Raw genomic sequence first — 12,887 nt, forward strand, 5'->3', positions numbered from 1 at the left:
TTAAAAATATTTTTGTATGACTGCTCTCCTTGAGTAGATTCAGTAAAGTTAAGGCAAATGTTATACCAGACACTAACAATGTTTTCTGCTGCAGTAGTTGAGAATATTTTACTCTTTTGCTGGATGGTTGGCCAATCGTAGTAACCGTGTCGTGTTGAACTTTGTGCGTACATATCAATATCAGTCAGTGAATCTGGAATGGCTATAAGGTAAAGTTTTTAATAACTTATACTAGGACCTAATGCATAGCTAATTAACAACTATTTGGGAAGTTAAGTTGAATGCAGCAGTAATGTTGAAACTTTTCTCTCTGATCAGTACTTCACTCTCCTTCTATGTTGGATACCACTGACCATGCTTAATAGAGGATCATATGTCAGAGGGTCCAACCAACCTTTATCACAGGGCCTGCTGCTGTGTTTGCCACCTTCTACTATAAATCTTCAACCCGCAATATCAGGATGAGGTGACTTAGACACTGGGATTCATTCAGGCCTGTTGAATGTATTCTGTAATGGAATGTCAACTGCAGTGAAAAATTCTCTTTTGAAAAGTAGTTGTCAATATATAAGGTCACGTTCAGTTCAGTTAAATAATCAGAAATGAATATGCAACCTTTTGTTTGGGTTTAAATGGTAATAAAATAATCCAGATTGATATGATCTACTGCACATACTGTGTATAGCATAATGGACAATGTCAAGTCAATTTTATTTATTTATTTTCACTTTTCATATTAATTTACAGAGACCCACCATTCTCCCTGCAACAGGTCACATCTGCTAACCGAAACAATTTTGTTGAAATTAAATCAACTTGCACATCTTTACAATGTCTTTATTTATTTCTCTGTATGTGTGTGTGTGTGTGTGTGTGTGTGTGTGTGTGTGTGTGTGTGTGTGTGTGTGTGTGTGTGTGTGTGTGTGTGTGTGTGTGTGTGTGTGTGTGTATCTGTGCAGGGTTGCATGCATAAGTGTGTTTGTATGTGTGTGCTTGTACAGTTTCACATGTGTGAGGCAACTGAACAATGACGTGGTTTAAATCACGTTGGAACAACAACAATGGAAACAAAACACAAGTGGAATCAATTCACTAGCACTAAATCTACGTTCTCAACAAAGACACACAGCTCAGAGAGGTTCATGTCATCAGATGAAAATAAGTGATAGAGGGGAGATCTCCGACATCCAGATACAAATTAGACATTGATGTGATTTTTAAAAGCATCAGTCAAACGGCTTGAAAGCACTGGCAGCTGTATGGGATCATTTTACCCAGCCGGAGACCTAACAGACCTCCAGTGGAGATGAAAATCTTTTGATTAAGACTCCTTGCTAAGACTGTCGATGAAATCGTGACCTAAGTTAAAGTGTCAATCACAGCAATGCATGTGGCTTTATATTCCCCCTGATTGATAGATAATCAGTGTTTGATACTTTATGAGAAGACTTCTATTACCTTGTTGTTAACATGGGTATATAACACTGATTGTGACATAAGAAAAACTACTAAACTTTAAGCTCTACTGCAGCTACACTGTGTCATTGAAGTACAATCAGAAACAGCTAAATTATAGGAACGATTTAAATACACACACCCAGAATTTGATAATGTATAATTTTTGTATATAATAGTCATTATAAGTAATTACACATACACACTTTCACAAAGTTACTATTTAGCCCCAGACCACCCCAACACCCACCCTCCTCCTTCAGGAACCCCACCCCCACCCTTCCTTCTCAGTTCATGACGGTGCAGTTTGATTGACATGCAAGACCAGGCCCACAGCTGACGGCTCTCCGCTCTACGACTTCACATCCTGCTTCTTCTTCTGGAATCTCCTGAACTGCGACTGGATGGCCACAGCGGCCTTCTCCGTCTCCGGGTTGTCCATGTCGATGTCGAAGTCCTGGGGCAGGTTGTTCTTGTTCTTCTCATCTGTGGAAAGGACAGAACAGAGGGTGGGATAGTGAGAAGATGGCAGGATTGTTGTGTGTCAGTAGCTTTAAGAATCTCAGGGTTCGTTTAGACTCTAAACGATAGGCAGGGATAGCTAACGGTTGGAGTTTGAGTATAACTTTAGAGGGTCGACAGTCATTCACGTTAACATTCACACCTACGGGCTATTTAGAGTCTCCAATTAACCCAACTTGCCTGTCTTTGGACTCAAACTCTTTTTATGCTATTTATGATGACAATATTCTTAGCAGATTGCAGATGTCCCTCATGGTGCAAAGCAGGCATTTCTACTCTAATATTGCTATCCCAGTACTGTACTTTTTAGTTCTAACTAGAAGATGTTAGCACTTAATTAAGAAGGTGAACATGATAAACATTACCTGCTTAACATCAGCATGTTAGTATGTTGACATTAGCATTTAGTTCAAAGCTGTGCTAACGTACAGAATTTGTTTTGTCATCAATATACTTCCATATTCAACCTTTTATTTGCATTTACAAGAAAAAAAGTCTCCACTGATGAAGACTAACTGCTTGGTTTGGCAAATACACATCCCCGCCCCTGCCAAAGAGCAGCACAGAGCTGTTTCTTGACCTTTTCTATGGGAACCATCCAGGACTGTGTCCAAAAGTAGTGGTTGAGACAGTCCCAAGTGGGTATTTTGTGCTGAGAATTAGTCTTGTCTTTATTTCTTCTTTAATTTTGATACTTGTCATGTTAAAAAAAAATCTACTACTGACAAAGAGTTTATTTAAAGAGAGGGTAAACTCATTAAATATGCAGCATAAATAGGATTAATGGTCAGTTTTTTTTTCTGTTGTTGAGATGTTGAGTGACCTCATTCATATCAGACGTAAATGTCATTACAGATGTCTGACATTCATTAAAAGGACAGTTCAGAAGCCCACATATCAACGAAGAAGGCTAACTGCTCTCCACAATCTGATAGAGAACCCATCGGTCTTTTATGGCAGGACACTCCTCTAATCATCCATTTATGAATAGCAGCAGACTTGTAGTCAAACTTGTACATATTCATACTGTATACAACCATCCTGTGCGAAGACGGTGAGACAAGCCTTGTTGAAATGAGAGGAAAAAGAAACGCTGTGGACTTAAAGTCTCTATATCACAAAAAAACATCATCATATACAACAACAAAAACATATTTGGTGCTGAAGTGCCTTAATAATAAGTGTACAGTGAAGACTGAATCCAAGTCAGAAAAAGTAGATTAAAACAAGTGAAAAAGTTCCGGTTTATGCAATGTGACACAGTGAGTTATATATTCTAGCAACTGTTGTTGCCATGCAGTACAGTGCTCTCCGTGCGTGACCATGCTGACCTGCTGTGAGACGTGAGCGCTGTGGCATGAATAGAGATTTTTCCAAATGGCCTACTTACGTTTGGATGGGGCCTTTTGTTGACCTTGAGGCCCTTGGATGACACGTGTGGCGATGAAAACAAATTCATATTTCATGATTGCAGAAGCCACAAAAACTCTCTCTGTCTCACACACACACACACACACACACACACACACACACACACACACACACACACACACACACACACACACACACACACACACACACACACACACACTCATATTCCTTCTCTAAAATAACACCTGCTCCACAGCATTGATGACCTTTACACCAACAGAGGGCACATCACAGTTTCAGTAATGTGTTGTGCTGCATCACCAATGAATCATATTGCCACAATGACTGAGGGAATTATTTCCATACAAGGTTTGTGAAAGGTCACTGTGGGATTTAAGGCAACCTAGGATTACCCTTAGATTATATCGACTATGATTGAAGATGGCCCAGTCTAAAGGACACCAAGCTACTAAACCCCAATGAACCAGTGTGACCAGTGAAGTCAAGCCAGGAAAACTGAACCACGGGTTCAACTCTAATATATTAACAAACAATGGAAAAGGAACATATTTATTACCTCAAACTCAGCAATTGTGTCTGCAGGAAGAGGGTAAGTTATTGATTTTCATACAGACATGATGCCCTTTCAGTCAGTCCCAACAGGTCATAACAGCTATCCAGGTGGCATTAAGTAAAAAGCCTCTTTCCATTGAAAGACTTGTGAACCGATATATTCATGATGAAGATTGGGGGGAAATGTTTCTGAGCCTCCCATTCTCTTTCTCTTTGTAATGAATTCAAAAAGATAAAATATTATATTCTCTGAATTAGCAGGTAAACATAAGAATCTGAGGGATTGTATGCAAAATGTGTGCAAAATGTATGTATGTATGTGTACAACATCTTTACTGAGAAAGGGATCATCATCTCTTTCTTTTCCCATCTCTTTTATAATTTAGGTCTCAGATGTAAAATATTATGATAATGTGTTGAATAAATATGATATAAATGATGTTAGAAACTTATATGAAGCTTTCCAAAGCTGTTCATTCATTAGAGCGAATTAGAGTTCAGTAAGCTTCCTAAACCAGAAACAATAAAAAGAGGGAAAAAGTGTGGAAATGGGCAAATGACAAATGAATGCAATTCACGCCTCTATCAAATTCAATTGAGCTGCCTGAAATCCCTCCCGATCACTGTTGAGATGTTTCCCTAGGGACTCAGTCTGAGCTGCAGTACACTTCATCATCCCAGAAGTTGGGACAGAAATCCATTTCAACACAGGGTCCTAACAGTGTTATCAGCAGCTCCAGAGAGAGGAGAGAGGTGACACATGGTCTCCAGGTACATAGGGCTGCTTTATGTGCTGAACGGGGCTATGGAGCCATTTAGCAGGGAATGGGCTGCTATTTACCTGCTGCATCCATTGTGTTAGGAGAAGGATCACTTCAAGGAGCGGAGGCGATTACATTCGGTGATTCCTTAGTGTATTGTATCATATGCTGCTGTGAAACCTAATTTTGTTGAGGTGCAGACTGCAGAAAGCACTTAAAAGTATCCTCTCGCATGGTTGAAACTAGGAGACCAAGTAACAGGACACAACCTGCTAAATGTATATTCATCATAATATTAGTTGGGGTTTTTTAAAGCTAAGTTAACATCTGGTAATTCTGCAAGCCAGAGAGGAAATGTCAGGTTGATTCACATTTGTCTCACCTGAGATGAGTTCATGAAAAATCATGATTCACTATTGAAACAGGCCTTTGTTCTTTCATACTCCAATTTTGCCAGTTCTGCACTTAACACCATTTATGAATTTCAAAGGATCCTGCCAAGTACTGCAAGCCCAGTTTTACCATTTATAACTCAAGGGATTTAAATTACATTACTATGCAAACAATACCATGGCCCAGTTTTCAAATTAGGTGTCTGTCCTGTGAATGCTACCATGGTTTAGGAAACCTTTCTATCACTATAACCCCTGTGGTATGTTGTTTCTTAAATAAAAAGTACAACAGAGATATTCAAATACATTACTCTGAGAAATTATCTGAAAAAAATATGTATGTCTATATGAGCTAACTGAAGAAATGTATTGGTCCTAGGATAATCCTGCATCTGTCCACACAAAAAACGTACACAGAAACAAAGAAAAAAAAACAGAATCATTGCCACGACATTCGTTTATAATTATAATGTCACAGTCACGCCTGTTCACTCTTCCTGCACTCTGTCTATTTCTCTCAGCTCACAGCCCAGCCCCCGCTCTCTTACCACACTCTCCCTCACTCACCTAATCAGCCTCATGCAGTGCACCTGTCTGCCACACCCACCTCGTCAGCACCATCCCTCTCACCTGCTCACTCTGCTGCACTACTCACCTCAGTATAAATACCCCAGTCTCACACACACTCACTGCCAGATCGTTTATCCGATAAGATAAGATAATTTTATTAGTCCCGCCAGACCTTCCAGCTTTAAAAAGTGCACACAAGAGACAGTAAAGAAAGGATAAAAATAAAAATGATAAAAATAAAAAATTCCCAAGTATTATAAATAAGCAATAAAAACAGTAGAAAAACACAATAACTGAAATATAATATTTACAGACAGAAAAAAAAAAAAAAAAAAAAAAAAAAACTATATTAACCACAGTGCATGTGTCATGTGGTCTGCTGGAGCAAGCTCCTGACAGCAGCAGGAATGCCAGACTGCGTTATTCCCCTGACTAACTGTTGCCGACACCGCTTGTTTGGAGCCTTCCGTGACTCAACACGGTATTCCTACCTTGCCTCTGCCCCGGTTAACCGACTCAGCCTTCTGTCCTCGACCACGAGATTAGCCTTCGCTCCTCTTGGTTTTTGTCTGCCTGCTCCGCTGACGGATCAGCGCTCTCTAGAGTGGAATATCCCCCGTGAGTTATCTCCTGCCTGTCTACCTGCTGTTTGTTCCACTTTGAATAAAGCTCCTGAACATTACCCTGTCTCCTGGTCGTACTGCGCTTGGGTCCACACACCACCCGTTACAGTACGATCTGGCCAGAACATGGATCCAGCACACGACACCTCGCCACTGGCTTGGTTCGCGTCTATGGAGGAGGCGATCCAGAGACACGGGACTCGCACCACCACCGCCGGTTCACCAAACCTTAGTGAACCAGGGACAGGCTGTGACCGCCTTGACGCACCAGGTTCAACAACTTACGGGGGCCCTCACCCAGGTTCTCGTGGCGACACCGCCGTCATCTGCTCCGACTCACCCGGAGCTGTTACCAGCGTGTTCACTGCCGGTCTCGGAGGTCCGAGTCGGAGAGCCGGAACGTTATGCTGGGGATGCTGAGGGCTGTAACCCTTTTCTGACGAACTGCTCCATTTTGTTCACGTTACAGCCATACACATTCGCCACCGAGGAAGCAAGAGTGGCGTATTCCATTAATCACCTGATGGGGAGAGCCCGCCTGTGGGGAACGGCGGAGTGGGACCGCCGAACGCCGCCTCTCTTCCTTCCAGGCGTTCTCCGAGGAATTACGTTTCAGGGTTTCCTTGGGACCAGACGCCACCGGTGGATTGTTGGGGCTCCAACAAGGTAATCAAACCGTCACGGATTACTCCATTGACTTTCGGACCAAGGGAGGGCTAAGCTCATGGAATATGGCCACTCAATGCGATGCGTACATGCTAGGCTTGGCAGACTACATCAAGGATGAACTCATCTCCTTCTAGCTGCCCACCTCTTTGGACGGACTGATCGAGATGACCACTAGACTGGACCGTCGCGGCTGGTGAAGCGCCAGGGACGTTTCAGCCACGGCTCATTTTCCTACTCCACACACGCTACCTCTCCGAACCAACCGTCGACCATTCCACCTCATCGGGAGACCGAGCCCATGCAGGTGGGTCGCACCAGACTCTCGACTGTGGAACGTGACCGCCACCGCAGGGACAACCTATGTATGTACTGTGGTCAGGCCGGCCATTTTTGTTCCCAACTGCCCGGTAAAAGCCAGGGCTCACCAGTAACCAAGGAGGTACTGGTGAGCCGAGCCGTGTCACAACCCTCCTTCTGCCAGAGGCCCCTTTTTCATGCCAAGTTGCTTCTACCCGGGGGGCCCGAGACTATCTCCACCTTCCTGGACTCTGGAGCGGACGCAACGCCTATCACCTGGTCCGAATCCGAGAGGGAGATGAGTGGAAGACAGCCTTCAACACACTCGAAGGGGCATCTTCTGGAGGGAGTTCTGTACACTGTTTTGGGCCACCGTCAGCCTGTCCTCTGGGTTCCATCCACAGTCCAACGGCCAAACAGAGAGGAAGAACCAGGAGATGGAGACTGCCCTCCGATGTCTGGTCTCGCGGAATCCTGCCTCCTGGTCCCGCCAGCTGATGTGGGTGGAGTATGGGCACAACACCCTGACCAGCTCCGCCACCGGCCTGTCTCCTTTTCAGTGCGCCTATGGCTTCCAACCTCCTCTGTTCCCCGCACTGGAGAAGGAGGTTTCCTGCCCCTCAGTCCAGACCTTCATCCGCCGCTGCCGTCAGACCTGGACGAAAGCCCGAACATCCCTGCTTCTGGTCCGCCGACCGCTACTCAAGAAGGCTGCCAACCGACACCGCACTCCAGCCCCGTCTACCATGTGGGGGATAAGGTGTGGCTGTCGACCCGGGACCTACCCCCAGCGGGTAGAATCCAAGAAGCTGGGGCCCAAGTTCATTATCGGTCCCTTCGAGGTCGAGAAGGTCATCAACCCAGCGGCAGTGAGGCTCAGCTCCCGAGGTCCATGCGCATCCATCCCACGTTCCACGTCTCCAGGGTGAAACCAGTCCGAGAGAGTCCGTTGATGCCGGCGGCTCCTCCTCCACCTCCTCGCCTCATCGAAGGAGGACCTGTCTACACCATCCATCGCCTGCTTCGCTCTCGCCGGTGGGGTCAGGGTATCCAATACCTGGTGGACTGGGAGGGATACGGTCCTGAGGAGAGGTCATGGGTTCCAGCTCGTCACATCTGTGATCCTCGACTTATTGTTGCTTTTCACCGACAGCACCCGGACCAGCCCTCTAGGAGAAGGACCCCTGCCAGAAACACTCAAGAGGCTCCCGAGTCAGACAGTGAGGCCTCGTCGTCCGGCTCCGAGGAACCCTTCCTCCAGACCCCCTCCACCCATCCGACTGAAGATCCGGACTCTGCGGCCTCGGAGGAGTACATATCGACTTTGCTTAACACATGGTTGCAATAGAAGAAGTAGAGGTCGCAAACAGGAAACAAAACATGTTGCGCTGTTGAGTGTCACAAGGCGGATATGAAACGAATGCATTTTTTAAACTGTGATTGAATGTGCTTTTGTGATTATTGGTCTTATATTTCTAAATGTGATTCTACTAATAAAAGTCGAGTCAGACAGACAACACTCCTGTCATGTTTACATTAAATTGTTGATTAGGGTCTAAATACTATTTTTATTGATCTATTCTAATTTATTTATCTATTTCTTAAATATTTGTCCTTCAAATCCAATTACAATCAATCGGATGAACTGTGGAATAAGAGTTTTCATTTGACCTATACTATAGTCATATTATAATTACCTGTTCATCCTATAGCTTGTTGCATTCATTTTTGGGGGTTGAGGGGTTCTGTATTTTATTATATGATATGATAATTACAAATCACACTTTCCATTCTTAAGGGCAAAACTAGCTAAAGCTCTGTTCTTTAACTATATGTTATCTAGAAGCTGCCTATGCACCATACAAGAAATTGGTGAAAACAAAACATTAGTAATATTCCGTATTTCTACATCCTTGATTCAGACTGAGCATGATTAAATACCTTGGCCAGCAGATGGTTTGCTGTTTCCAGTCATTGCTCCAGATGCTTGTCTCTGCAAAGAAAAGAAAAGAAAAACACCCTGTGTCAACAGTGGAATAATAACATGTTTTCCTATTAGAGACTGTTAATGTCTATATAATTCCACAAATTGCACATTTGCAGTAAGTTAAACATTTAAATTCCAGGATTCAAGACGTTTCTTATGTTCCCCACAGAGAGAACATCATCCTCACACTAAACCTAGTCACACTGAACAAGTTGCAGGTCGGCCTCTGCTCTGTATGAGGGGAGCTGGGATGAGATATGTTGATCTATAATCCATGTTTCTGCTGTAGGGGCACGCTCACTCTGCCTGCTCTAACAGCTCCCCAATGTTCTCCCCTGACAGGCCGCTACTGCTCTGAAACATTACAAGATGCACTCAGCTTCCAAATGCAGAGACACTACAGTGTGTATGAGAAGAGCTGCTGAAGTTTCATAGTTCAGATCTTTACGTTTAGCAATTTATTCAACTAACATCCTGTTTTATTGGACGAATCATTTATTATCAATGCAAGAGTGTTGTGTGATTTGATTTAGAGAACATTGTTTTTTACTAATTCATCTGCCCAGCAAAGACCATCTCTCCATCTCGCTGAGCTCAACCTGAATTATTGATTCAATGAACTTCAAATGCCAAAGCAGTTTCTATGCGTGCGACTCAAGTTGGAACAAAGCAAAATAAAACTGGCATAAGATACCCGACATCTTCCTCCTCTTTGTCCCTTATGTGCCATCACGAGAGTCGGCGGATGAGAAACTAGTTGGGCAGTGTGGCCATCTGTTTTTCTGTTTACACACGGAACTCAAAATGAGTCAATGCCGCCGGGATTCCCAGCGCCACGCTGACTCTCATCCGCTTGATTATGCTCTGGTATTCAGCAGGGGCCGGGAGCGGTGCCACGCAGTGATGGCACCATACATCACACCTCCACCCACCAGGGCACGAGCAAAGGCATCCAGGCGTCCGGGAGCAGAGTGACAATCGCGTTTGAGGGATTGTCTCGATGCAGCCGAAAGATGCGTTGCAATATCGAGAAATGAAGACAAATGCGATATAAGTTGATATCAAACACCAGCTGCAACTTTTCTGTGACGCCCGTTGCTTTCCTCTGACTCAATTTTCCTTTTCACATCTAATACTTTGGTCCTATTCTTTTCCATCCTTTTTTAATTGTCCTGCTTTAGTCTTTAGCTTCAACTAGCCTTCTGCACCAACACCAATAGATATGAGTGGAGTTCATCTAAGTTCAAAGAGTTACACTTCTTCCATATTAGGACAAATTTCAGCTCTAAAATATTTGCAGTCTTCTTGAGGGGGCGTAAATATTCCTCCGATCACACCATGATGACGTTTGTGTGCTATTTGTGTCTGGTGTTGTTGACCAAATTCTCGTACAAACACTGAGGAAGTGAATCCTTTTCTGCTCTTCTTTTGTTCGCAAAACAGTACTTAGATCATCATCATCATTACCACCTCGACCCCTCTCTCTCTCTCTCAGTCTGTCCTTTTTTCTCTTTCTGCCTGGATACAGTCGGGGCTTACATAACGGCCTCGGTCCTAATGTGCAAATGGGATAACTCTCCGCACATTAGCAAATTTCCCCCCACTATTCCCTTTTTTCTGCTCAACCGCTCCTCTCCAGTGGAGGTTCTATCTTGCTCATCACAGCACATGCTTTGCTTTAATGTGCCTGATAAACACGGACGGAAACAGTGAGAAGAAAGGGGCATTTGCATAAAAATTCATGTGAGGATTTTCAGAAGCAGTGAATGAATTTCAAATGAGATGTTTGTCGTGCCTCATCTCGGCGGTTGCTCGAGCTTGGCACTGTTTGATTCCCATAACGTATTCACTTCTAGAAGGTGAGTAGGTATCGTCGCTGTTTGCCAGCCGCATTTTTAACAAAGGACTCAAAACCTCACTAGTATTGTTGAACAGTAGACGAGAAAATACAGCAGGGCTAATGTTTGCCCCTCTTTTGGGGGTGATTTTAAATCAAATAGACTGTAGGATATCACAGCTGAATGATGTTTTCTCTTACCAAACACAGCACAACCTCTGAGCATGAACTTGTGTCAAACTGTCAGAAGCAAAAGCCTCGCCATGTTTGAGGTGTTTCCTCCATGGCAGGAAGGTTTTTCTTCATACGTTATCTCTGTCTATTATTTTTAAGGCAAGATTATGTAACTTTTCTCAGACCACAGTCTTCTGAAAATAAACCTAGAATTACCACCTTGTGGTTGTACGCCTCCGCCAACCAGTCAGGTTTACATCAATGCCTGTCCAAAATATCATAATTTCATCATTTTATCCCATTAGTCATTTGCATGAAATTGTCATATCAATTCTAGAGTTATGGCCTAAAATGGGTTTTGTGAAGACACAGTGACCTTGACATTTTACCTTTGAACACCAAAACCTAACCAGGTCATTCTTGAGTCCAGGTTTGTATGTTAATGCCATCACTATGCATTAACTATGTACTATGCCTTCCTAAGATATCACGTTCACGAGAATGGGACGAATGTATAAAAATGTTAATAATTAGAATAGAATTTAAAAATCACAGCAATTTTTTGCTGTTTAAGCATTACTTGGTACGGTTTGACCAGTAGCTTGTGGTGACAAATGTAAGCTAATGATAGCAAACATTTACTTAATATTGTTGACGTCACAGACTTAGTGCACTGACTTTATGACTCTTTTGTACTTGTACTGTTTAGAATTGCAACTTTTTTTAGCATTTATGCTTAAGTTGTGCCTATGTAACACAAAGGTTAAATAGTCCCGTTTAAAAAAAACAAAATTATGAAAAGGGGCAAATTAACATGATAAACCGTGAAACAGAGACAGACAATAAATCAGAGTTTAGGTTCTAATGTTTATTTGCATCTGGACGTCTTCTTATCTATAATTTTGTCCATATGTATGAACTTATCATTTAATTATACTGAATTGTCATTGTCAGATAAGGGATCAGTAGCTTTAGGTAGTGGAGCTCCCTTCAGAGGTGAACGATAGCACCGCTGTCAGCTCAGCCAGAATGCCCAGTACGTTGGTTCCTTGCTAAAAGCAACTTTGAAAGCCACAGAAACAATCTTAATCTGATAACTAACGCTAACGGCTATTGACCTGGTAAACAGTGCTTGAAAAGGCCAAGGTTTGTACTGAATTGAACATTACAGCCTGGACGGGCAACAGACTGAACTTATCGCTGACCTCAATAAACAGAATCAGAATCAGCACTGAACTTCGTGGCCATTTCTGCAGTGATGCAACTGCTTAACGCGCTTAATAATCGTGATTGTGATTACAATGATTCGTATCAGCAAAGTCATTCGTAATATAGTAGGTTTTCTTTCAAATTCCTCTTCTTTCTCTGCCTGTGAATTTTGGGCGGCGTATACATACATTTATACAATTACAATTTTGACAACTTTGACATACACCTCTCTTATATTAAACCACACTTAATCGTTAGCTTGTAGTAGCCGGCAGCGATGATTGAAGTCTAATTCATTCATACCTGCTTTGTCTTCCTCCTCCTGATCTAATGGTGTTAGTGGAGACCAATGGTCCTCTACAGCTCTGCATTGAGACTTTAAAGGAATTGCCTACACATATTAGAAAACATAATTCCCCAAAAGCACAACACAACAACAAAAAATCT

The 12,887-nt window shown here is 43.0% G+C and overlaps 1 protein-coding gene across 1 annotated transcript; it reads right to left on the minus strand.

Moving 5' to 3' along the window:
• Positions 1 to 1,807: 1,807 nt before the first annotated feature.
• On the minus strand, positions 1,808 to 3,443 carry pcp4a (Purkinje cell protein 4a). The gene is made up of 2 exons (XM_054625230.1): positions 3,368 to 3,443; positions 1,808 to 1,941 (listed from the first exon to the last, which is right to left on the minus strand). The coding sequence occupies exons 1-2, from the start codon at positions 3,441 to 3,443 to the stop codon at positions 1,808 to 1,810; spliced, it is 210 nt and encodes a 69-aa protein (XP_054481205.1).
• Positions 3,444 to 12,887: the final 9,444 nt, after the last annotated feature.

The sequence above is a fragment of the Anoplopoma fimbria genome, chromosome 24 (assembly GCF_027596085.1).
Source record: "Anoplopoma fimbria isolate UVic2021 breed Golden Eagle Sablefish chromosome 24, Afim_UVic_2022, whole genome shotgun sequence".
Classification (NCBI taxonomy): Eukaryota; Metazoa; Chordata; class Actinopteri; order Perciformes; family Anoplopomatidae; genus Anoplopoma; species Anoplopoma fimbria.